At 43.6% G+C, this 24,250-nt stretch overlaps 1 protein-coding gene across 1 annotated transcript in view; it reads left to right on the plus strand.

The window, feature by feature from the left end:
- Positions 1 to 24,250, plus strand: part of Stk4 (serine/threonine kinase 4) — a 94,832-nt gene that overhangs the window by 22,913 nt on the left and 47,669 nt on the right. The window contains exons 6-9 of the mRNA XM_059261872.1: positions 4,075 to 4,242; positions 6,858 to 6,995; positions 8,496 to 8,624; positions 10,675 to 10,861. Of these exons, the coding sequence (XP_059117855.1) occupies positions 4,075 to 4,242; positions 6,858 to 6,995; positions 8,496 to 8,624; positions 10,675 to 10,861 (622 nt within the window). The remainder of the gene's footprint in view (positions 1 to 4,074; positions 4,243 to 6,857; positions 6,996 to 8,495; positions 8,625 to 10,674; positions 10,862 to 24,250) is intronic.

Genomic DNA, 24,250 nt, shown 5'->3' on the forward strand with positions numbered 1-24,250 from the left:
TCTCTCTCTCACCCACACCCCTGCCCACACACACTCAGACCACACAATAATAAGTTTGTTAGAAGGGTGAGCATATACACATTCAGACTCAGATTCTCACACACACACACACACAGAGACTACACACTAAGTTTGTTAGAAGAATGAACACACACACTCAGACTCAGATTCACACACATACACACACATATATGCACACACACAGACTACACACAAAGTTTGTTAGAAGAGTGAACATGCACATGCACACTCTAATAAGTTTGTTAGAAGGGTGAACACACACACTCAGATTCACACACACCCTCAGACCACACACAAAGTTTTTTAGAAGAGTGAACACACACACACACACACACACACACACACACACACACACTAATAAGTTTGTTAGAAGGGTGAACCCAGAACTAAGACATTGTTACATTGTTATTTCTTTGCTATGGTTGAAATGGCTCCCTTTGCTAGTTGTCCTCTATTTTGATATGGGTTTAAAAACACAGAAGTCTCAAATTTGTATTTTGAATTTGTGTTTTTGTGTGTGAGTGTAGGTGCCTGTGGAGGCCAGAAGAAGGCATTGGAGTTACAGGTGGTTGTGAGCCACTCCACATGGGTTCTGGGAACCAAGTTCAGGTCCTCCAGAAGAACCACTGAGCCTGCCCCTTACTTTCTGGATTTTATGTAGAACTCCCCCCCACCCCCCCACCCCCCACCCCTGCTTGGATTTTTGTCTTTGGTGTTCTGTTCCAGCATCATGTAGCAGCTCATCTATACTTTCAGGATTCCACTGGGTTTGTTGTTTGTTTTTTTTTATATATATATTAAGGTTTTTATTATTATTATTTTTTAAAGATTTATTTATTTATTTATTATATATACAGTGTTCTGTCTGCATGTGTCCCTGCAGGCCAGAAGAGGGCACCAGATCTCATTACAGATGGTTGTGAGCCACCATGTGGTTGCTGGGAATTGAACTCAGGACCTTTGGAAGAACAAACAGTGCTCTTAACCTCTGAGTCATCTCTCCAGCCCCTGGGTTTGTTTTTTATTTGAAGATTAACTTATTTGAACTTATTTTAGTGAAAGCATAAGGTGGGAATTTAAGTTTGGAGTTTTACAGATGGCTACCTAGATTTCAGTGCTTTTATTTATAGGTATCATTATGTAGTTATGTACTGGCTGGTCCAGAACTTTGATATAGACCAGGTTGGCCTTGAACTCAAAGAGATCTGCCCACCTCTACCCCAAATGCTGAGGTTAAAGTCATGCACCACCGCACTTGGCCAGTGCTTTGTAGTTTGGAGATATTCTGTCCTTTTCGTGCTAGTTTGAAAGCATTTTAAGTTGTGTATGGCATATGGATCTGACTGGCTTTTGAGTGTGTGCATGTTTAGTTTATGTGCTACAGTTTCTCTCTGGATTTCACACTCTGTTGCTCTCTTATACTTAGTAACTCTGTAACTTAGATCTAGTTGGAGTTTAGGATACACTGGTCCCTTAATTTTCAAAATATTTTCCATTTTGTGAGTATCCATTTCTGGTTGACATAATCTAGTGAAAACAACTGGGTATCACCATTTAAAAACATCCTGGCAAGTTTGAGGTTTCAGAGCTGAGGAAATGATTAAGCCCAAGTTGTTTCCTTTGTTGGTTTTTTTTTTTTTTTTTAATTTTTTTATTTCATGTACATTGGTGTTTCACCTACATGTATGTCTGTGTGATAGTGTCGGATCCTCTGGAACTGGACAGTTACGAGCTGCCATGTGAGTGCTGGGAATTGAACCCAGGTCCTCTAGAAGAGGAGCCAGTGCTCTTAGCCACCGAGAGCCCCCTTGTTGTTTTTATATATGATGGACAGTGTGAGATCAGTTCAGAAGTGCTACCTGTCATTGCTCCCGACTGGTGTAACCTAAGTCACACGCACTTCAGATGTGTGGGGTAAGGAGGCCCTTTTGCATCTTTGCCTGTGTTTGGAAGTCCTCTCTGTGGTGAGTCAGTTGTAGCCAGGCTCTCAGTAGGACCACACCACTCCGGGGGAGTGCACGTGCTTATTAGTGTAGTGTGTGCTGTAGCCGCGTCAAACCACAGGTCAAACTTGGTACCATTTTTTATATCTAAGCTTTAAAATGATTTTTCTAATTGCACATATAAACCAAGGGAGTGTTACATAAGTCTGCAAGACAGAAGACAAATGAGTAATTCTGCCTTCTAGATGTGACTGTTAGTAGTGTTTATCGCTCTTGGCTGCTTTTCTGCTACACAGGGGCGTTTCTTTTTATTGGTCGTTGCATTGTTGTGATTATTATTTTGTTTTCAGAGAAATAAAGTTGTATTATTCATCATTTTGTAAACTGTTCTTTAGTGTTGCAATATCTTACACATTTTCCATACCTATTTCTGTTTGAAATAGGGCTTGTTGTATAGTCCTAGCTAGCCTCAAACTTAAGATCCTCCTGTTTCTCTCTCCTGCACTTGGATTATAGGTGAGTGTTCACCATGTCTGCCTCTTAGAGAACTTTTAATGTAGCATTTCACTATATGAGTATCTATTGTAATATTTATTTTTCCTTTTGAGGCAGGGTCTCATTAGGTAGCCCTGCTATCCTGGAACTTGCTGTGTAGACCAAGATGACCTTGAACGCATGCACAAAGATCCATTTGCCTCTGCCTCTTGGGTGCTGGGATTAAAGGCTTGTGATACCGTAGTTGGCCTTACTTATTTATGTTTTTGAGACTGGGTTTCATTCTAGAGCCCCTACCATTCTGGAGCTCACGTGTAGTCCAGGTTGGCCTTGAATTCTCTCAGTGATCTTCTTACCTCAGTTCCCCAAGGACTCAGGTTATGAGTGTTAGGTACCTTCGTGGTGATTAAAGTATATTTATTGAGATAGGGTCTCAGTGCTGCCTGCCAGTCTGGACCCTTTGCTCGGTGGCCCTCCTGGGTAGCTGGAGTTGCAGGCCTGATAGTCCTTTTAATTGGTCCTTCTCCCCATTACAGACACTCTGCAATCTGTGCGTCTGTTTTGGGGTACTTGTATGCAAGGCAAATTTCTAGAAAGATATTTGAATAGAAAAATATGGATATTTAAAAGTTTACTAAATATTGCCAGGTTGACTGTGAGGTTGTACCATCTCATGGTCCAGTAACCTTGTGTTTCAGTTGCTGACTTCCTATGTTTTTGTCAGTATTGCTTTAAATTTTTTTAAATTTAATAATTTTGTATTTTAATAATTGATTGAGAATCCTATGGTTCTTGGTCATTTGAATTTCTTTAGTGACTTGTCTCATTATGTCTTGAGTATTGTTTTTAGATATGTTTCAAGTACAAGGTATTCTTTTTCTTTTTTAAATGTTTTTATTTGATCCTTCAGACTTTAATACAATATATTTTAATCATATTCTTCCGCTTCCCCAATTCCAGGTCCTCCTCCACCTCCCTACCTACTCAACTTCTTTTTTTTTCCCCCTCTGTCTTAAAGAAAAGAAAAGAAAACAACCAAGGAAGCAAAGCCATTAGAAAACATGGAGTCCAATTTGCATTGGCCGGCTAGTCCTGAGCATGAGGCCTGCCCTCAAGTATGGATGATATACTCAGTGTCACTCCATTGAGGAAAACTGATTTGCCTTCTCCCAGCAGCTTTTAAATGCCAATAGCTTCTTGACTAGCAGTGGGACATTGTTCTATCTTTTTGCGTGTTGTCCAGTTGTGGTGGTCTCTGTTGATTGCAGAAGCCTTTCTGGTGATGGTTGAGTGATGCATTGATTTATGGGTGTAGCAATAGGTCATTAGGAGTGGTTTTATTGCTGTGTCCGTTTAGCAGAATAAAGAAGTAAGTTTCCCAGAGAGCTGGTGACTCTCTAGTCTTGGGTTCTTGGCCTCCTTTGACAGTATCGGGTATGGGTTCCATCTCATGGAGTGAGCCCCCCATTAAATCTAAGCAAACAGTGATGGGTTGCCCTCATGACGTTTGTGCCGCTCTTGTACTACTGAGCATAAACAAAGCATTTTTAACGTTCAGACTTTTTTTTTCTCAGTAGTTTTCATGCTTTGTGTTCATCTCCCTTTTCCATTTTAGGATACCATGGCAAAGAGGAATACAGTGATAGGAACACCATTTTGGATGGCTCCTGAAGTTATTCAGGAAATTGGGTACAACTGCGTAGCAGACATCTGGTCTCTGGGAATAACCGCCATAGAAATGGCCGAAGGAAAGCCCCCATATGCTGATATCCATCCAATGCGGGTAAGGAAACAGCCAGTTGGATGATTGGTTACTGGTTTTCAGTAGGAAGTTAGTTGGCAACTTCCTTGGTTATATTCAAACAGGAAATGAGCTAATTTTTATATAATGATAAATGCTTCTGTAGGTGATATTCTTCCCCTGGCATTAGTTTGAATCTAGTCTATTCTGAATTCTAGAGTGTGTGTCTTGATAGTCTCCTTGAAGGACATAGGCTATAGAAGTGTGTAGATCGACTTACATATTGTATACATTATATACACTTTGAACAGCTGAGGGAACTACATTTTTAGCTTTGTGAACATTGGCTTTCCATGTAATCATTTTCTGTGACTCCCCTTTGGGTCACCAGGTGTCAGATACTGCTTGCTACAGTGTCTTCTTCAGTGTGCTTTTGGTTCACAGGTTGTCTTTTCATGCTTGATCTCTGTAGGAGTTTTGCTTTGTGAATCCTCAGACTTATCTGGTGGCTATGTTTCCTTCAACCTACATTCTCTGTCCTCTTACAGCATTATGGCTCACAGGCTGCACCTCCCACGACCTCTCTCAGTACTCATACTCTTAAGGAGTTCCCATGCTTTTCTCATTCAAAGAACACACAGCTCTGTTGAAAGGACTCCCCACCAACTCCCCACCTACCCCCACTCCCCCACCCCTCCCTTTCCCAGAGGCTGCGCAGCCTTCCCCACGCCCCCCCCCCACCAGTTCTTCCTTGTCTTTAATTAACTTCTTCTTTCACTAAAAGACTTGAGCTGGGGTCTAGAGAGATGGCTCAGAGTTTAAGAGCCCTGATTGCTCTTCCAGAGGTCCTGAGTTCAATTCCCAGCATCCACATGGTGGCTCACAACCATCTGTAATGAGATCTGGTGCCCTCTTCTGGCCTGCAGGGATACATGCAGACAGAACACTATATGTAATTACGTAATAAATAAATAAATCTTTAAAAAAAGATGAGCATTTTTGTTTTGTTTTGTTTTTCAAGACAGGGTTTCTCTGTAGCTCTGGAGCCTGTCCTGGAGCTCACACTGTAGACCAGGCTGGCCTCGAATTTTTAAAAAGTATTCATATGCCTAAAGACAAATCCTTTTCTTTTTCTTTTTCTTTTTTTTTTTTTTTTTTTTTTTTTGTGGGACTGAAGAGGCGAAGAGTGGAGGGTTTACATGTTATACTTTTAGGTAAAGAATACAACTTAACTGTCTAATTAAAGGGTTTTATCTTGCATAAAGTAGGGGTTTCCATCATTTAAAATTCAACAATTAGTAGTCTTTTTAGAGAAAGACGTGCTGCCCTTGGAGGCCAGAAGAGGATGTCAGATGCCCTGAAGCTGGAGTTGTAAGTGGTTGTGAACTGCCTGACATGGGTGTTGGGAACTGAACTCAGGCCCTCTGTAAAAGCAGTATGTGATATTAACTACTGAGCAATCTCTCCAGCCCTTTGTAATAACCTCGATCTTTGTAAAGTAGAATTTAATTGTGCTCTGTTTTAGTAGCTTGATTTTTAGCTTTTCTTTTCTGCACAGTGAGGATTTGAGGGACTGGAAGGATAGCTTAGTGGCAGACATCTTGTTTGTCATCCATAAGTTCTGCATTCAGTCCCTGGTACCACACACATACACTCTCTTTCTCCTCACCCTATGCCCCATACTCACACCTTCACACATGATTAAAAGATGAAGATTAACGAAAATCATTTGGTGTGGCTCTAAGCTGAGAGCTCCCTGTGACTTTCAGGACTTCTGGTTGATGATCTTAGAGTCATTGCTGACATTCATTGGTGGCTTTGAAGGAGGGGAGTTTAACAACTATGGGGCTGAGATTGTCTTCAGGGTACAGATGCTCATAGGCGGTGTCTTTCCACATTGAAACCCATGTGGTATGGTTGCCCCTTGTCCCAAATTTGTTTGAGGCTAAAGAGGCGGCTCACTTGGTAAAGTGTTTGCCTTGCAAGCACGAGGACCTGAGTTCATTCTCTAGCATCTACATGAAAAGCTAGGTGTGATGATGTGTGTTTATAATCCTAGCACTGGGAGAGAGAGTCAGGTAGATTCCTAGGGCTCCTGGCTGGCCAGCCTGCCTAACCTAATCGTTGTGAGACTCAAAAACAAGATGGATGGTTCCTGAGGAGCCGCACTCTTGTTACTTTGTTGGTGGGGACTGAACTGAGGATCTCATTTATGGGGGGCAGCTGCCCTGCCACTGAGCTCCAGTCCTGCTCAGGAGTGACACTTGAGGTTGAGCCTTGGTCTGCACGCATGCGTGCACATGTGCACATGTACTCGCACCCACACCTGCATGAACATGTACAATACTACCACGCAGACACACAAGGGAAAGGTTGGTTTGTTTGGTGTTGTTCGGCATTGTTAGGTTTAGAACAGGACTGAATGTGAGCAAGGGAAAGGTTTTTTTGTTTGCTGTTGCTGTTTTTTTGGCATTGTTAGGTTTAGAGCAGGACTGCATGTGAGCAAGGGAAAGGGAAGGAGAACAGTATCAGAGTCTGGTTTCTGTACTCCACGTGGACACTGTGCGTGGATAAATGGAAAAGCATTTCACCAAATAAATGTAGTTGTTTGGGTTGGAGTGCCATTTTCATTTTATCTATTTTCTTTTTCTAACTAGGCAATATTCATGATTCCTACAAACCCTCCTCCCACATTCCGTAAGCCCGAGCTGTGGTCAGACAACTTCATGGATTTTGTGAAGCAGTGTCTGGTAAAAAGCCCTGAGCAGAGAGCCACAGCCACTCAGCTCCTACAGGTACGTGTCACCTCTCCATGCCATGCACACACGGCTGCGTCACTTGCTTGGAAGTAGGAATGAGGTATAAGATATTCCATACTGTGAGGGAGATTTAAAACTATTGAGATGGAAGGGCATAGAAAATACTTAACTTGCCAGGTGATGGTGGCGCACACCTTTAATCCTAGCACTTGTGAGTCAGAGGCAGGCGGATCTTTGTGATCGAGGCTTGCCTGGTCTACAAAGCGAGTTCCAGGACAGCCAGGGTTGTTACACAGAGAAACCCTGTCTCAAAACAAAAAACAAAAAACAAAAAACTTAACTTGAAGAACATATTGGTAACGGAAGGAAGTGCATCACGAATGAGTTTAGGTTTTTTGTTTTGTTTTGTTTTTTGTTTGTTTGTTTGGTTGGTTGGTTTTTCAAGATAGGGTTTCTCTGTGTAGCTTTGCGCCTTTCCTGGAACTCACTTGGTAGCCCAGGCTGGCCTCGAACTCACAGAGATCTGCCTGCCTCTGCCTCCCGAGTGCTGGGATTAAAGCATGCGCCCCCACTGCCTGGCTGTTTTGTTTTTTTGAGACAGGGTTTCTCTGTGTAGTTTTTGGTGCCTGTCCTGGATTTCGCTCTATAGACCAGGCTGGCCTCGAACTCATGGTATCTGCCTGGCTTTGCCTCCCGAGTGCTGGGACTAAAGGCATGCACCACCACCGCCCGGCTATTTAAGAGCAGTAAGAAGCTCAGAACCATTTCTCCCGCCAGGAAGAACAGTGGGTGGGTAATGGCTCAAGACTGATGTCAAATCATAACAGGCCAGATGTGCATGCATCTGGGAAGAGTGGAAGGAAATGATCTTGCATATTTTGCAAGTACAGAGAACAAGGTGACATGGTGTCCTTGCTAATGACCTAGCTCTTCTAAGTGTGTTGTTTAATCTGCCTGGATGGAGTGATGATGACAGAGGCTTGTGGAAGAACTTTCTGTTCTGCAGTCCCACCACGTGCTGAAGCATCCTTTCAGTCTCTAGAGTACCTAAGAAAGGCTTGGAGACCTTTGCCCTGTTGGTGATGGGGAACCGGAATGTACTGTTCCTGCAGGGAGGGAACATGGGTACTGCCAGAGTAAGTGTGGGTATACAGGTAACTCCCGCAAAGAATTTCTACATGCAGCTCTAACTGCTGGGGCTCCATGATGCTCCACAAAAGCAGGAAACACAGAAGATGGGGCTGGTGAGGTATCTCGGAGGGTAAAGGTGCCTGCCCTGGGCCTGCAACCTGAATTTAGACATAGGGACTGATGTGGTGGATGAAATAAAGAAAAAAAGAACTTCTAGGTGAGATGGAGAGGATCGGCACAGGTCTGTCTCCTTTGAGTCATGAAGTGACTGTGGCCTAGTTGCTCCAGGTGTGAAGAGAGAAATTAGATCCACTGATTTATATGACAGATATTGCCAGATTTCTGCTATGTGCCAGGCACTGTTTTAAAGTAAAACTGTGTCCTTTGTTCTCCATTTTACTCAAGCATCCATTTGTCAAGAGTGCCAAAGGAGTGTCGATACTGCGAGACCTAATTAACGAAGCCATGGACGTGAAACTGAAGCGCCAGGAAGCCCAGCAGCGGGAGGTGGACCAGGACGATGATGAAAACTCAGTGAGTGGCAGGCGTTGTGGTGGCTTCAGGGTAAATGCTTGTTAGGTCATGATTGCTGCAGAAGTGAGACAAGTAGCTGCTGTGGGCAAGCCTGGAGCTCGAGACTCTAACAGCACTTTGTCCCAATCTCATTCAGTGTCACTGGACACTTGGTGGGTCTATGTTTGCCTGTTACTCAGTGTTTCTCAAAACACCTACATTTTACTATTTTGCCCCCATATCTTTTATCCAGTTTATCTTTGAGAGAGGGGCAGGGGGACATACCCCTCAGGGAGACTTGGTTTACCAAGCTCTTTTAAAAATTTCATACTGTATTCTGGAGTCACTCACAGCTTTAGAGATTTGAAGGGTACATGTCAGCTTCTTAGGTCTGTGCTGGAAGTCAGATGAGAAGGAAGAAGAGGAAAGTCCTTTAGGTTAGACATACACTTGTCACATGGGTGACTTTATGATCATCTCCCGTTAAATGTGTGCTTTTCAGCTTCCAAGGTATGTATACAACCTAGAGAAGTGTCAAATCTGCTGCGGGCCACAGGAATATATCATAAGAACTCAGCTGGTTATGGCAAAGTCACTACCCGGAGGGATCAGGGAATTCCTTCGGAGGAAGCCAAATTCCAAGGAGTTTTTGGTGTCATTTGGCTTGTTATATATCAGCTGTCTTCTTTTATGAAAATCATGTGTGCCTTCATAGCTTTCCCAATTGACTTTTCCCTAAGAAGGGCTAACAGTGTGGACTGATCACTCTCTGGACATACACATTCCATGTGTTTGGAGAACAGCCTCAGGAAAGGCTTTTTCTGGAATCAGATATCTCCCTTGGCCCCTTTCAAGGACTAACAGTAATAACAGTCCACATGCAAGTCTCCTGATTTAAGATAAATTCCACAAGGGGACACTGCCTAGGTCAGGTGGATGTTAAGTAATAGCCTTACACAATTTAGCTTGGACCCTCCTTTCTTATAGCCTTACTAACTTTATAGACCTCTAACTCCTTACCTAACCACTTCTAGGAATATTTAGATAACCTTCTACGCTGACAGCTATGCTCAGCCAGAACCCCAGTTCAAGCCTCCTTGTAATTATCATCATTGACAGCATCCGGCCAGGTCCATCCCCAGATGGAGGAAAGTACTTTATCAGAGATACCTCTGTACTCTCTAAGAACAGACTTAAGCATCCAGGCTACCTGTTTGAGAAGGCCTGGCGGATGTGCCAATTAAGCTTAACTTTCTCCTTTCTCAAATCTTACATCTGGTTCCAGATCTCCCTTTAACTATCACCAGAGGCATCTAGCTGTACACAGGTTGCCTAGTGACTGAGCACACTTTCCCCCACCCTGGGGTTGCAAATGATAATTAACGGTTATTGCCTCCCTATGTGATTCTTATCACCCCTCCGTTTGACCCTGGAAGCCTGGCTTTGCACTGCTAAGGGAATACTGCTTGTAAGTGTATATATACTGGGACTTCCAGGGCACATGGAGGACAGAGAAGAGAAAAGAGAATGGAAGAACTAGATGGGTAAGAACTTGAGAGGAACAAACTGAGATGGGGAAGAACTAGATTGAAGGGCTAGAAGAGAGTGCTAGAAGAACGAGATGAAAGATGAGGAAGAGCCAGATGGGAAAGAACAAGATGAGAGAGAAGGAGACGGGAGAGGAGATGATATGGGAAGGAACAAGATGGATGAGAACCTAGAAGGGGCAGAACTAGATGAAGGAATTAAGATAGAACCTAGAGGGGACCACAGATAAGTGTAGAGAGAAATCGGGCAAGAAATGAGCTAAATATGAGAACAGAATATAAGCTTGTAACTGACACAGAATAATAAAGTATATGGACTAAGGAGTTTCGTGTACATAGATTCATTTCTTTTCATCAAAGATTAATTATCAGCTGGTTTTAGATTCTTCCCGGACCCTGGGAGGGGACTATCAAGGGACTGGACCCCCATGGTCCTCGATACAAATCCAGGAATGCTTGCACCAAGATGAGTAACAGTAATTCAGAAAGTTAACAGTCTTTTGAACAAATTTGTTCATTTGCAGGAGGAGGATGAGATGGATTCTGGCACAATGGTTCGAGCCTCTGGTGATGAGATGGGCACCGTGCGAGTAGCCAGTACAATGAGTGATGGAGCCAATACTATGATTGAGCACAGCGACACGTTGCCGTCACAGCTGGGCACCATGGTGATCAACACGGAGGACGAGGAAGAGGAAGGAACTATGAAAAGTGAGGCGCTGTCACACTGACTGATCCGAGATGGGCTCTGGTCTGTGCTGTCTCGGGCCTGCTGTTCTGTTGCTATAGCTAAGTGCCTGTCAGGAAGAGACGCTCAGTAGGAGGTTGTTGGGGGGCTGTGTGAGCAGGGGGCTGTGGGAAGGGGTCTGCTTTTGAACCCCAGTGGCTATCCTTTCATGAATGGAGTACTGAAGAGACTGAAGAGTTCCCCTGGAGGAGGGCAGCTACATTGTTTTGATACATAATTCATCTCAATTAGGAATGAAATTTGAAATGCTGTGAATTTTTTTTTTTTTTTTTTTTTTTTTTTTTTGGTTTTTTTGAGACAGGGTTTTCTCTATGAAACAGTCCTGGCTGTCCTGGAACTTACTCTGTAGACCAGACTGGCCTTGAACTTACAGAGATCCACCTGCCTCTGCGTCCTGAGTGCTAGGTTTAAAGATGTGTGCCACCACCGCCGGCTTGATAGTGTCTGTTTAACTCAGACAAAGATAATTGAGCAGTTTAAAAAATTCTGTCAAGTCTCCTCAGAAGCATCCTTTCTTTTTTCTCTCCCTCTCTTCCTCCTTTCTTCCACCCTGCTGCTGCTTTTCGTCTCTCTCCTTTTCTCCCCCCGCTCCCCTGCCTGTTTCTCCCTTCACTTTCTTTGTGGGGACTAGACCCCTGCGCCTCACACATGCTGGGTAAGCACTCTGCCAATGAGCCCCACCCACCACTGCTTCCGTCTTTTGAGACAGGGTCTTCGTGTGTTGCCCAGGCTTCTCTCAAACTTCTGGGCTCGAGCTGGTGCCTGTGGTCAGAGTCTGGCCTAGTGTTTCAGGTTGTTGTCACTGGATTCAGAAATGAAATAAAAGCCCACAGAGACTGCAGAGGCAACTATTTAGGCAAAGCTCAGGTGAGAATACACTGCAGGAGAGCGGTAGGCCGCAGGAAGGCAGTTACTGCCCAAGGCTTCTTTCTGTGGGAGCCGAGAGGAAGGAGGGACTGGTTTCTAGGGAAGTAGTTTGGGTGGTTCTGTTATTTTGATTAATAGATTAGTTTATGTGATCATTTCCCCACTGCTGTGCATGCCTCTTTCTATAATGCAGCTGAGTTATAGGGGAGCCCTGCCTCCCTAGAAGTTCACTTGAGGACACACTTGTGCTTGGTTGTGCATGACTCTAAAACTAGTTCAGGCCAGATTTGCCTTTCTTATCTTGTGTTTGGACACGAGAAGAATATGACTGCATAGTGTTTGTCGGTTTGTTGGTTGTTAAGGGAAGGAGAAACCTACTCCCTTGTTCAGAGTAGGGTGTGTGTGTACCCTGGTCAGATGGGGTCCTAAATTGCCAACAGGTTGCTAGGTGCATTTTGCAGAGAGCAGTGCATGTGAATAGCAAATGCAGGTTAGGGACCTTCCCAGGTTGCCAAGTGAAACAAGATGGAGTCCCGGTTACTAAACTATTTCTAGTGCTTGCCTGCCTCAAAGTGGTTCTCTCGCCTCAGCCTCCCAAGTAGCTAGGATTTTAGGTGTGTGCCACAGACCTGGGGCTGCCTTTCTTCTCCTGGCTGATCTTCCTATGACTGACCTTGTTCCTGGGTTCGGCTCTTGACTTCAGAGTCCTGCACTCTACCCCGAGTACCTGAGTTATAGGCCAGCTCACAGAGGGAGTAACTTGAGAGTACAGAATGATAACTGAGGTGTATGGGTTCAGTTTACCCTGACCTTTGCATCGGTTTAAAGACCTGGGTCTCGTTGCTCATCTTCTTTTCTCCCCTTTAACTTTCTACCCCCATGCAAGGGATCAAACTCCAGGCTGCACATGTGCTAGTCTTCTGCTGAGCTCTGCCCTCAGCCTCCACTGAGAATCCAGGGATCAGCAAACCAGGCCAGGCCAGTCTGGTCTGCGCCTACCTTTGATAGTAAGGCTCAACTGGAGCACAGCCATAGCCATTCCTTTGTTGCTGCTGGTGCCTCTGTGCTGAAAAGGCTGAGTTGAGAACCTGTGAAAGACTGTTGCCTTCAGGGCCTAAAGTATTTTTTGTCTGTTCCTTTACAGACAGAGAAAGCCTGTTGGCTAGTAGAACATGTGAAGCCCTGGGTTTGATCTCTAGGGAGGGTGCACAATTAAAAGGAAGAAAAAAAAAATTATCAAACAGACCTGGGGCTTTAAACCTAAACAAAGGGGTCAGACTGGAATAGCTTACACATAGGATCTGGATAGTCCAACAATGGCTGGCTGCAGACTGAAGAGCTAAGGACCGGATAGCTGCTCAGTCTACAAAGCTGGATGTCTCAGCAGTCCCAGTCTGGTCCCGAGGGCCTGGAAGATTCCTGGAGCATCGCTGGTCTTTAGTCCATGTTGAAGAACCCAAGAAACTGGAGTCTAATGCCAGTAAGGAATGGCAGGGAGAGTGGCTGCAGCAGCAGCAGGGACGGGTGTGCCGGGATGGCAGGGAGAGTGGCTGCAGCAGCAGCAGGGACGCGTGTGCCGGGATGGCAGGGAGAGTGGCTGCAGCAGCAGCAGGGACGGGTGTGCCGGGATGGCAGGGAGAGTGGCTGCAGCAGCAGCAGGGACGCGTGTGCCGGGATGGCAGGGAGAGTGGCTGCAGCAGCAGCAGCAGGGACGGGTGTGCCGGGATGGCAGGGAGAGTGGCTGCAGCAGCAGCAGGGACGCGTGTGCCGGGATGGCAGGGAGAGTGGCTGCAGCAGCAGCAGGGACGCGTGTGCCGGGATGGCAGGGAGAGTGGCTGCAGCAGCAGCAGGGACGCGTGTGCCGGGATGGCAGGGAGAGTGGCTGCAGCAGCAGCAGCAGGGACGGGTGTGCCGGGATGGCAGGGAGAGTGGCTGCAGCAGCAGCAGGGACGCGTGTGCCGGGATGGCAGGGAGAGTGGCTGCAGCAGCAGCAGGGACGGGTGTGCCGGGATGGCAGGGAGAGTGGCTGCAGCAGCAGCAGGGACGCGTGTGCCGGGATGGCAGGGAGAGTGGCTGCAGCAGCAGCAGCAGGGACGGGTGTGCCGGGATGGCAGGGAGAGTGGCTGCAGCAGCAGCAGGGACGGGTGTGCCGGGATGGCAGGGAGAGTGGCTGCAGCAGCAGCAGGGACGCGTGTGCCGGGATGGCAGGGAGAGTGGCTGCAGCAGCAGCAGCAGGGACGGGTGTGCCGGGATGGCAGGGAGAGTGGCTGCAGCAGCAGCAGGGACGCGTGTGCCGGGATGGCAGGGAGAGTGGCTGCAGCAGCAGCAGCAGCAGCAGCAGCAGCAGCAGCAACAGCAACAACAGCAACAGCAGGGACGGGTGTGCTAGTAAGAAGCCCAGACAGGGCAGCAAGCAAGACTGTTTTTGCCTCAGACCTCTCTGTATCTGAGCTGTCAGGTGTTGCTATCCCCTCTCAGGGAGAGACTTCTTTTCAGTCAGTCCTTTTCATAAATGCCCTCACAGACTGACTACTCATTGTTGGGTCTCTTAGTTGATCCCAGATGCCATCAAGTTCCGTGAATGAAATGAGTTCTAATATCAGGGTAAGCCAAGGGTGTTGTCAAAGTATAGTGGAAGGGTATTTAACTTGTACTGGGGCTCTTCATAGGGAGAACGGCTGCAGGCACTCCGGCAGGGGGAGCCCTTTCCACAGAGCCTCACCAGGAGCTTGGTGAGTTGAGGAACTCAGGGTAGCTTCTTGTGGCTGAGAGGGAGGGACATTTGCAGGGCAGTGTTCTCAATGTCTCCTCTACTCTTCACCTTTCAGGTCATGGTTTGCAAGGTCATCACTAGCCTCTTGTCTTCAAAGGCAACATAGTTCCTTTTGTCTGGTTGGGGGCTCAGATTCATTATCTCGGAGACTATAAAGGAGTCGTAATGTTATTGGTAGATTCATAAATTGATAAAACTTCTGGAATGCCTTGTATGTCAGGCATTTAAAAAGTTCAGATTTGGGGCTGGAGAGATCGCCCACAGTTAAGAGCATTTGCTGTTCTTCCAGAGGACCTGAGTTCAGTTCCCAGGACCCATGTCAGGTGGTTCATAACCACTTGTAAGTCGTGCTTCATGGGATCAGTATCCTTTTTAGACTTTGCAGATACTTGTACTCACACATAAATAGACCTCTTGCTATGTACACATAATTAAAACTAAATCTTAAAACAAAAGGTCAAACCTTTGACCCAGTAAGTTCCACTACTAGGAACCAGGCCCAAGAAAATAATAAATTATATTCAATAATTTTCCCAAACATGGTATTTATAGATAGAATACTGTATATACAAAAACATTAGGTATAGTCCCAGCCCTTAGCTAAAATCTGAAGAGAGAGAATATTAGCTAATTGTACTTGTCTGAAAACATATTGGCAATTCTTGTTAGTCTGTAGAATATGTGCAGGGCAGACTTCTGTTTTTTTTTTGTTTTTTTGTTTTTTTTCGAGACAGGGTTCCTCTGTAGTTTTGGTGCCTGACCTGGATCTTGCTCTGTAGACCAGGCTGGCCTCGAACTCACAGAGATCCGCCTGGCTCTGCCTCCCAATTGCTGCGATTAAAGGCGTGCACCACCACTGCCCGGCCTCTTCTGTTATTTTTGAATGAGGATTCTAGAAGAAATTCTCTTGATCTCAAAAGTGAAGGTCAAATTCCTGTGTGATATGTCAGTATTGGGATTGTTGTACTTCCTCTGTGCCAGCAGAGGGAGCTCTGTATTAAGCTATGAATTGAAATTGTGTTCATGTTTACCATACCCTTTCTTTTTGGATTAAGGCTATTATTTATTTATCTTTAAGTATGTATGTATATTTTATTTTATGTGTTTGGGTGTTTTTGTCTGTGTATGCATGTCTGTGAACACATGTGTCTGGTGCCTGTAGGTATCAGAAAAGGTTATTGAATCTCTTGGAACTGTAGTTACTATGAGCCACCATGCATGTAGGTGCTGAAAATTGAACCTCTGTCTTCTGGAAGAGCAACCAGTGCTGTTAACTGTTTGGCCATCTCTCCATCCTCACCTTTATTTTGAGTCTATTTTGAGTTACCACAGCAACACTAGGGCATTGCCTTTATTTCATTTAGTTAGGAGATTGGACAGTTGGCAGAGTTGAAGTCTGAGTCAGCCAGAGCACCTCAGCACAGAGTCTTTTCCTCTCAGATTTCTAGTAAACTCTGTCATTCTTCAGCACAGTGCCACACACAGCTTTTAAAATGGCATCAGTTTAAGGGGTCCCAGCCAAATAATGGAATAAGATTTCAAAACAAAACAACCTATGTGCAGAACTGATTTGGGGAGAAAGTTATACCATGTATAAAAACAAGTGTTAAAGACGTTTATAGCCATTTGTTGCTTGGTGTATCCCAATTTTGGTTTTGGAAGCGCAGCAGCTGGTACCTCCAGCCTTGTGCATGCCAGGTGTGCACTGCTGAGCTTACAGCACCTCCTTTTAATCTTGCTTGTTTGTATGTTTACTGCAGAAAGGGTCATCTGAGTAACCTTTTACTGATTGGCAGAATTTCTTTGTATTTGGAGACTGGCTTTTTTGGTGTATAGTTTGTACTTTGTAATTATTTTACCCTAGCTCATGGCTTGTGCTCTTAGCTTGGCAACCATTCTTAGCAACTGTAGTTTTCGTGACATCAGATTGTTCTACATTTTCTTATACAGTATAACTTTTGTGTTCTTTAAGAAATTCCTTTTTACCTAGATATCTTTTAAGATTAGTGTATGCTTAAACAATTGTTGTAAAGTTTTACTGTTCACAGATGTTCTTTAATATATCATGAACTTCTTTTTGTTTATACTATGAGCTATAGTCATCTGCTCTATTTTTTCCATTTGAAAACCTTATTTCTCTACCACATTCAATTGTGTGATCCAGTCACCTTTACATGTTTTCTATGACCATTTATCTAAAATAGATTCCTTGTCTCCCTATTTTTCTTTTCAGTACAGATTGCTACTTGAAAATCTCCTATCAATTTCAGGATCAGTTTATTAAAATTTGCACTATACCATTGGGGTTTCACTTCATTGTTTGAATGCATAGTTTATTTAGTCAGCAGAGTTGTTGACTATCTCTTCGGTGTTAATTCTGTCAGCAAACATAGGTACTTGGTTTCTCTATCATATCTGTAGAAACTTTATTCACAGACACGCTCTATATCCTTGTGTGTGTGTATCTATCTGTCTGTCTATCTACTGTCTATCTATAATATATATATATATATATATTTTTTTTTTTTTGAGAAAGCCTTCTTATATAGCCCAAGCTGGTGTCAGCTTTCAATCCTCCTGTCTCAGCCTTGTGAGTATTGCAAGTGCAGATGTGTTCTACCATGCCTAGCAGTTGTCTGTGTGTGTATGCTCATGTGTAGGTCAGAGGTCAACCTCAGGTACTGTTTCTCAGGAGCTATCTACCTTGATTTTTGTTTTAAAAATATTTCATTTTTAGTATTTAAAATTAGGTGTATATGTGTGGGTATGTACACTTGAGTACAGATGCCTCAGGAAGTCAGTGACTTGGATCCCCTGGAGCTAGAGGGACAGGTGTTTGATTGTGAGTCACCTGATGTAAGTGTTAGAACCAAACATGGGTCCTCTGGAAGAGCAGAACATGCTCTTAACTGTTGAGTCCCATCTTGGTTTTTAAGACCGATTCTTTCACTGGCCTAGAATTCAGCAAGTAGGCCAGGCTGGTTGGCCACCGAGCTCAGGGATTCTGCAGTCTCTCCTGGGTCACATGTCTGCACAATGTCTGACTATTTATGTGACTTCCAGGGATTCAGCTCAGGTTCTTGCACTTGGCATACCCTTAATACATTGAGCCGTCTCCTCAGCCAGCCTAGCATGTTGAAGTATTTTATTAAGCTACTAAATTTATTTTCAGATTTTCAAAAATTGTCTTGTTTATTATGTGTGTATGTGTGTCTGTGCACACATGTGGAAGTTAGAGGAAGACTTGGAACAGTTGATTCTCTTCCCGCTGTGTGGGTCTGGGGCATTGACGTGGGGCTTGTAGCAAATGTCTTCTCACTGGTGCTCCAGATCTTTTGTTTTTCAGTGTTGGGGTTTTGTTTTTTGTTTTACTTTCTTTTCTTGTTTAATAACTTTTTTTACTTTGTTTTACATACCGACCTCAGTTTTTCCCCCCACCCCCCACTACTACCATCTACCTCCCTCCCCATCCACTCCTCTGTCTCCATTCAGAAAGGGGCAGGCCTCCCATGGGCTTGAACAAAGCATGACCCATCAGGTTGAGGCAGGACCCAGCTCCTCCCCCTGCATCAAGGCTGGATGAGGTAATCCAGCATGGGGAACAGGTTCCCAAAAGCCAGCTAAGCGCCAGGGACAGTTCCTGATCTCACTGCTAGGAGCCTTACAAACAGACCAAGCTGCACAATAGTCACACACAAGCAGAGGGCCTACGTGGGTCTCATGCAGGCTCCCTAACTGTTGCCCAGAGTCTGTGTGCTCCCACCAGCTCAGGTCAGCTGTCTCTGTGGGTTCCTCGGTCATGGTCTTGACCTCCCTGGCTCCTACAATCCCTTCCTCCTTCAGGAGAACTCCGGAGCCCAGCCCAGTGCTATGGATCTCTGCATCAGCTTTCATCAGTTACTGGATAAAGGCTCTCTGATGATGATTAGGGTAGTCACCAATCTGATTATAGTAGATGACCAATTCAGGCACCCTCTCCACTATTGCTAGGAATCTTAGCTGTGATCATCCTTGTGGATTCCTGGGAGTTTCCCTTGCACCAGGTTTCTCCCTAACTCCAAAATGCCACCCCATCAAGACATCTCTTTCTTTACTCTCCCCCTCTGTCCCACCCCAACCTACCTCTTGGACCCAGCCTGCCCAACCCACTCCCTCAAGTTCTCCACCCATGCCCCCAGTTTACCCAGGAGATCTCTTCTATTTCCCATTCCCAGTGAAATCCATGTATCCCTCTTTGGACCCTCCTTGTTCTCTAGCGTCTCTGGGATTGTGGATTGTAAGGTTGGTTATCCTAATATCCGCTTATGAGTGAGTACATACCATGCTTGTCTTTCTGGGTCTGGCTTACCTCACTCAGAATGATTTTTTTCTATTTCCATCCATTTGCCTGCAGATTTCATGAGGTCGTTGTTTTTTTACAGCTGAGCAATACTCCATTGTGTAAATGTACAACATTTTCCTTATCTATTCTTAGTTGAGGGGCATCTAGGCTGTTTCCAGGTTCTGGCTATTACAAATAAAGCTGCTATGAGCATAGTTGGACAGGTGTCCTTGTAGTATGATTGAGCATCCTTTGAGTATATGCCCAAGATTGGTATAACTGGGTCTTGAGGTAGATTGAGTCCCTTGAGGTAGATTGAGAAACTGCCATTAATTTCCAAAGTGGCTGCACAAGTTTGCACTCCCACCAGCAGTGGAGAAGTGTTCCCCTTACTCTACATCCTCTCCAGCATAAGATGTTATCATTGTTTTTGATCTTAGCCATTCTTACAAGTTTAAGATGGAATCTCAGAGTTGTTTTGATTTGTATTTCCCTGATGACTAAGGATGTTGAACAATTCTTTAAATGTATTTTGGCCATTTGAGATTTTTCTGCTGAGAATTCTCTGTTTAGATCTGTACTCCAGTTTTTAATTGGATTATTTGGTGTTTTGATATCTAGTTTCTTGAGCCCTCTGTCAGATGTGGGGTTGGCGAAGATCTTTTCCCATTCTGTAGGCTGCCGTTTTTTTCTTATTGACAGTGTCCTTTGCCTTTCAGAAACTTTTCAATTTCAGGAGGTCCCATTTATTAATTGTTGATCTCAGTGTCTGTGTTACTGGTATTATATTAAGGAAATAGTCTCTTATGCCAGTGTGTTCAGGCTAGTTCCCGCTTTCTCTTCTATCAGGTTCAGTGTAACTGGATTTATGTTGAGGTCTTTGATCCACTTGGACTTGAGTTTTGTCCAGGGCAATTGATACGAATCGATTTGCATTCTTCTACCTCCAGTCGACCTCCAGTTATGCCAGCACCATTTGTTGAAGATGCTTTCTTTTTTCCATTGTATAATTTTGGTTTCTTTGTCAAAAATCAGGTGTTCATTGGTATTTGGATTTATGTCAAAGTCTTCAATTCAATTCCATTGATCCACGTGTCTGTTTTTATGCCAATACCAAGCTATTTTTATTGCTATAGCTCTATAGTAGAGCTTAAAGTCAGGGATGGTGATGCCTTTGGAAGTTCCTTTATTGTACAGAATTGTTATAGCTATCCTGGGTTTTTTGTTTTTCCATATGAAGTTGAATATTGTTCTTTCAGACTTATGGGACATTATGAAAGCAGTGCTAAGAGGAAAGTTCATAGCACTAAATGCCTGCATAAAGAATTTGGAGAAATCTCATATTAGCAACTTAACAGCACACCTGAAAGCTCTAGAACAAAAGAAGCAAACTCACCCAGGAGCAGTAGGCAGCAGGAAATAATCAAACTCAGGGCTGAAATCAACGAAATAGAAACAAAGAGAACAATACAAAGAATCAATGAAACAAAGAGTTGGTTCTTTGAGAAAACTGACAAGATAGGCAAACCCTTATCCAAACTAACTAAAAAGCAGAGAGAGAATATTCAAATTAATAAAATCAGAAATGAAAAGGGGGACATAACAGACACTGAGGAAATCCAGAGAATCATTAATGTCATACTTCAAAAACCTGTACTCCACAAAATTGGAAAGTCTAAAAGAAATGGACAATTTTCTTGATAGGTACCATGTACCAAAATTAAATTAAGACCAGATAAACAATTTAAATAGATCTATAACCCCTAAGGAAATAGAAACAGTTATTAAAAGTCTCCCAACCAGAAAAAGCCCAAGGCCAGATGGTTTCAGGCAGAATTTCAAAGAAGAGCTAATACCAATACTCCTCAAATTGTTCCACTTGATAGAAACAGAAGGAACATTGCCAACTTCTTTCTATGAGGCTACAGTTACTCTGATACCCAAACCACACAAAGATGCAACAAAGAAAGAGAATTACAGATCAATCTCTTGTCATAAACATTGATGCAAAAATATTCATTAAAATATTGGCAAACTGAATCTAAGAACACATTAAAAAAAATCCACCATGATCAAGTAGGCAGGGATGGTTCAACATATGAAAATCTGTCAATATAATCCACCAAATAAACAAACTGAAAGAAAAAACCCACATGATCATCTCATTAGATGCTGAAAAAGCCTTTGACAAAATCCAACACCCCTTCATGATAAAGGTCTTGGAGAGATCAGGAATACAAGGAATATACCTAAACATAATAAAGGCAATTTACAGCAAGCTGACAGCCAACATCAAATTAAATGGAGAGAAATTCAAAGTGATTCTACTAAAATCAGGAACAAGACAAGGCTGTCCAGTCTCTCCTTATCTATTCAATATAGTACTTGAAGTTCTAGCTAGAGCAATAAGGCAACCAAAGGAGATCAAGGGGATGCAAATTGGAAAGGAAGAAGTCAAACGTTCACTGTTTGCTGACAATATGATAGTATACATAAGTGACCCCCAAAATTCTACCAGAGAACTCCTACAACTGATAAACACTTTCAGTAATGTGGTGGGATATAAAATTAACTAAAAAAAATCAGTAGCTGTCCTATATACAAATGATAAACAAGCTAAGAAAGAAATCAGAGAAATATTACCCTTTATAATAGCCACAAATAATATAAAATACCTTGGTTTAACTCTAACCGTGCAAGTAAAAAACCTGTATGTCAAGAACTTCAAGTCTTTGAAGAAAGAAATTGAAGAAGATATCAGAAAATGGAAAGATCTCCCATGTTCATGGATAAGTTGAATTAACATAATAAAAATGGCCATCTTACCAAAAGCAATCCACAGATTCGATGCAGTCCCCATCAAAATCCCAACACAATTCTTCACAGACCTTGTTTTATTTTTATAGGTGAATTGATGTTTTTCAGTGGGTAGCTTTATTCATTATCCTATGAGATTAGGAATTTGTAAGTTTCCTTTTTTATTTTTTACAGAGAAGGCCTTGTCTGTGAATTATGACCTTAGTTTTTTCCCCTTTGTGATCCATGCACCTTTTTTTCTGGTCCACTCGGAGCTCTAGTATAGTGTGAATAGCAGTCCCTCTTCTTGTCTTGTTCACCTTAGAGAAAAGTCTTCTAATATCTTAATACCGAGTCTGATTGTGAAACAGAATCATAAGGGCTCCTCCTTAGACTAAAGTTCTTTACTTCTGGCTTCAGGGGTCCTTGTAACAGTCAGAACTGGTGTAACACTGTTCACTATTTTGCGGTTGGATTTTCCTGCACTAATCGGGTTGACATAGCTTTTCCCTTATCTGTGGCTCAGCATCACTCCATTGTGTGCATGGTACATGTGCTCTCTGTTTGTTTCCTTCCCTTCCACCCTCTGGTGCCAGGCGTTGAGCCCAGGGACCTCATCACACTGCTCAGACATTCTCCATGGAGCTGCGGAGAAGCTCTGATGACCATTTTGTTTGTTAGAAACAGATTGGTTCACTGTGTATCCCCTGCCAACCTGGAACTTGCCATGTAACCCAGGGTGGCCTCAAATTCAAATCCCCTTGCCTCTACTTCTTGAATTCTGAAATTATAGGCATGTACTGCTGCTATGCCTGTGAATTATTCAGAAGTGCTTTTTTCAAAACTACGGGTGTGAAATTTTAAAACTGCCCATTTCAATTACAGAGAATTGAGGTTAAAAAACATGGTCTACGTGGTAACAGTTCTTTGGTACTTTTTGAGACATTTGTGGCTTGGCATGTTTGTTGTGAATTTTTGTCAAATAGTCTTTGTGTGCTTTAGCAAGGTTGTGTTTTCTTCTTTTGAAAATGTTTAAAAGCTCTGTGTATGTGCCATGAAGCCATGGTGTGGAAGTCAGCGGACAACTTTTGTGGGTTCTGAGAATTCAACTCAGGTCAACAAGCGTACATAGCTAGTGCCTTTACCCAGTGGGTCATTTTGCCAACTTAAGAATGCGTGTTTCTAGTTGTTTGGTACAGGGGTATATAGCTAGTAAACTTAGTTTGTTAATTTAGCAGGTGCATGCTTTTGCCTGGTATGAGGAAATGCCAGGTCTAAGCCTAGTAGTTCTGAAAGGTGATGGACACCTATCTGCTCAAGATTTGACACCAGTGCTCGGTGACTACACTAATGTGGCCTTGCCTCTATACGTGTCCAGGACATGCACATAAACTGCCCTCTCCTCCTTTCCAGGCTTATTTGCAGTGGAGGTAGAAGGGAAATAGTATTTGCTAAGTTCTTGTCCCTGGCTCAGGCCTTTCCCGTTAGACCCTGTGAACAGAGGGGCACAAGGTGATTTCTTCCTAAAATTTGCACTTGGTTCCCAGCATTCTAATTTGCTCCCTAGAACAATAGCTACACTAGTCTCTTTGGAATAGAATTTTAAAGCCTAGCAGGATAGTTGAGTTCAGGAAGCTCTGTGACTGAGGACATCTATTGTGGCTATGTTTCCTCCTTTAAAACCAAAGGCCAGGCTCCTGTTGAAAAGATTTCATTTCAGCACTGTCAGATATGCAGATCAGAGCTGCCTCCGAGAGAATTCTTGACTCACAGCCCATTTCTTCCCACCTGCGGTTGTCTGAAGGAGGTTGTTAGCACATCCTTGTGCTGTTTTCATCGGCTCTGTCCTGGAGGATAGCATTGGCAAGGATGGTAATCAGAATGTAAGCCTGCACGTGTCTGAGCACTCCTTTTTACAACAGTCGCTTTATTGTCTAGTTTCTGATTGCTTCAAAACTTATCAGAAAACTCAGTGCTTCCATGTACCTGGCACTCTGAATTGGCACTATAGGAAGGTTCTGGATAGTGTTAGTGCTGTTACATGACCAGAGTGAAACCCTACAACATTTCGTTTCTTTGCAGTTGTGTTTCTGAAGGAGGGCAAGAGAAAAAAGAAAACTAGCGGAATGATTTTCGGAATCAGTCTTTGGCTTGGAGTATATTTCTGGGTCTCAGGTGAAGTTTCCTTAGGGAGGCTGTTTCCCTTTTGACCCTCAATTTCCTAAACCTTTAGAAAAATAGGGCACAAGAAGTTTTATTTTTCAGTTTTGCCAAACTAATATAAGGTGCTACACATAAAATACTTAGTATCTAAATGCTCAGAGATGAAAGTGTTATAATAAGCATTTACTTATTCAGCGAGAGAGAGAGAGAGAGAGAGAGAGAGAGAGAGAGAGAGAGAGAGAGAGAGAGAGAGAGAATATTAAATTCCCTGGCAATGAGATGGTAGTTACTTTGAGAACGAGTTAAACAGCTCAGTATGCAAGTTGGCAGATTTAAAGAAGGCCAGACTCTGGGTCCCATGAGCCCTCTTTTATGAGGCTTCTGACCCTGATCTTAGCACGGGCGTTTATTACTGGCTGCCTTCATTCCCAT

The sequence above is a fragment of the Peromyscus eremicus genome, chromosome 4, assembly GCF_949786415.1.
Source record: "Peromyscus eremicus chromosome 4, PerEre_H2_v1, whole genome shotgun sequence".
NCBI classification, from domain to species: Eukaryota; Metazoa; Chordata; class Mammalia; order Rodentia; family Cricetidae; genus Peromyscus; species Peromyscus eremicus.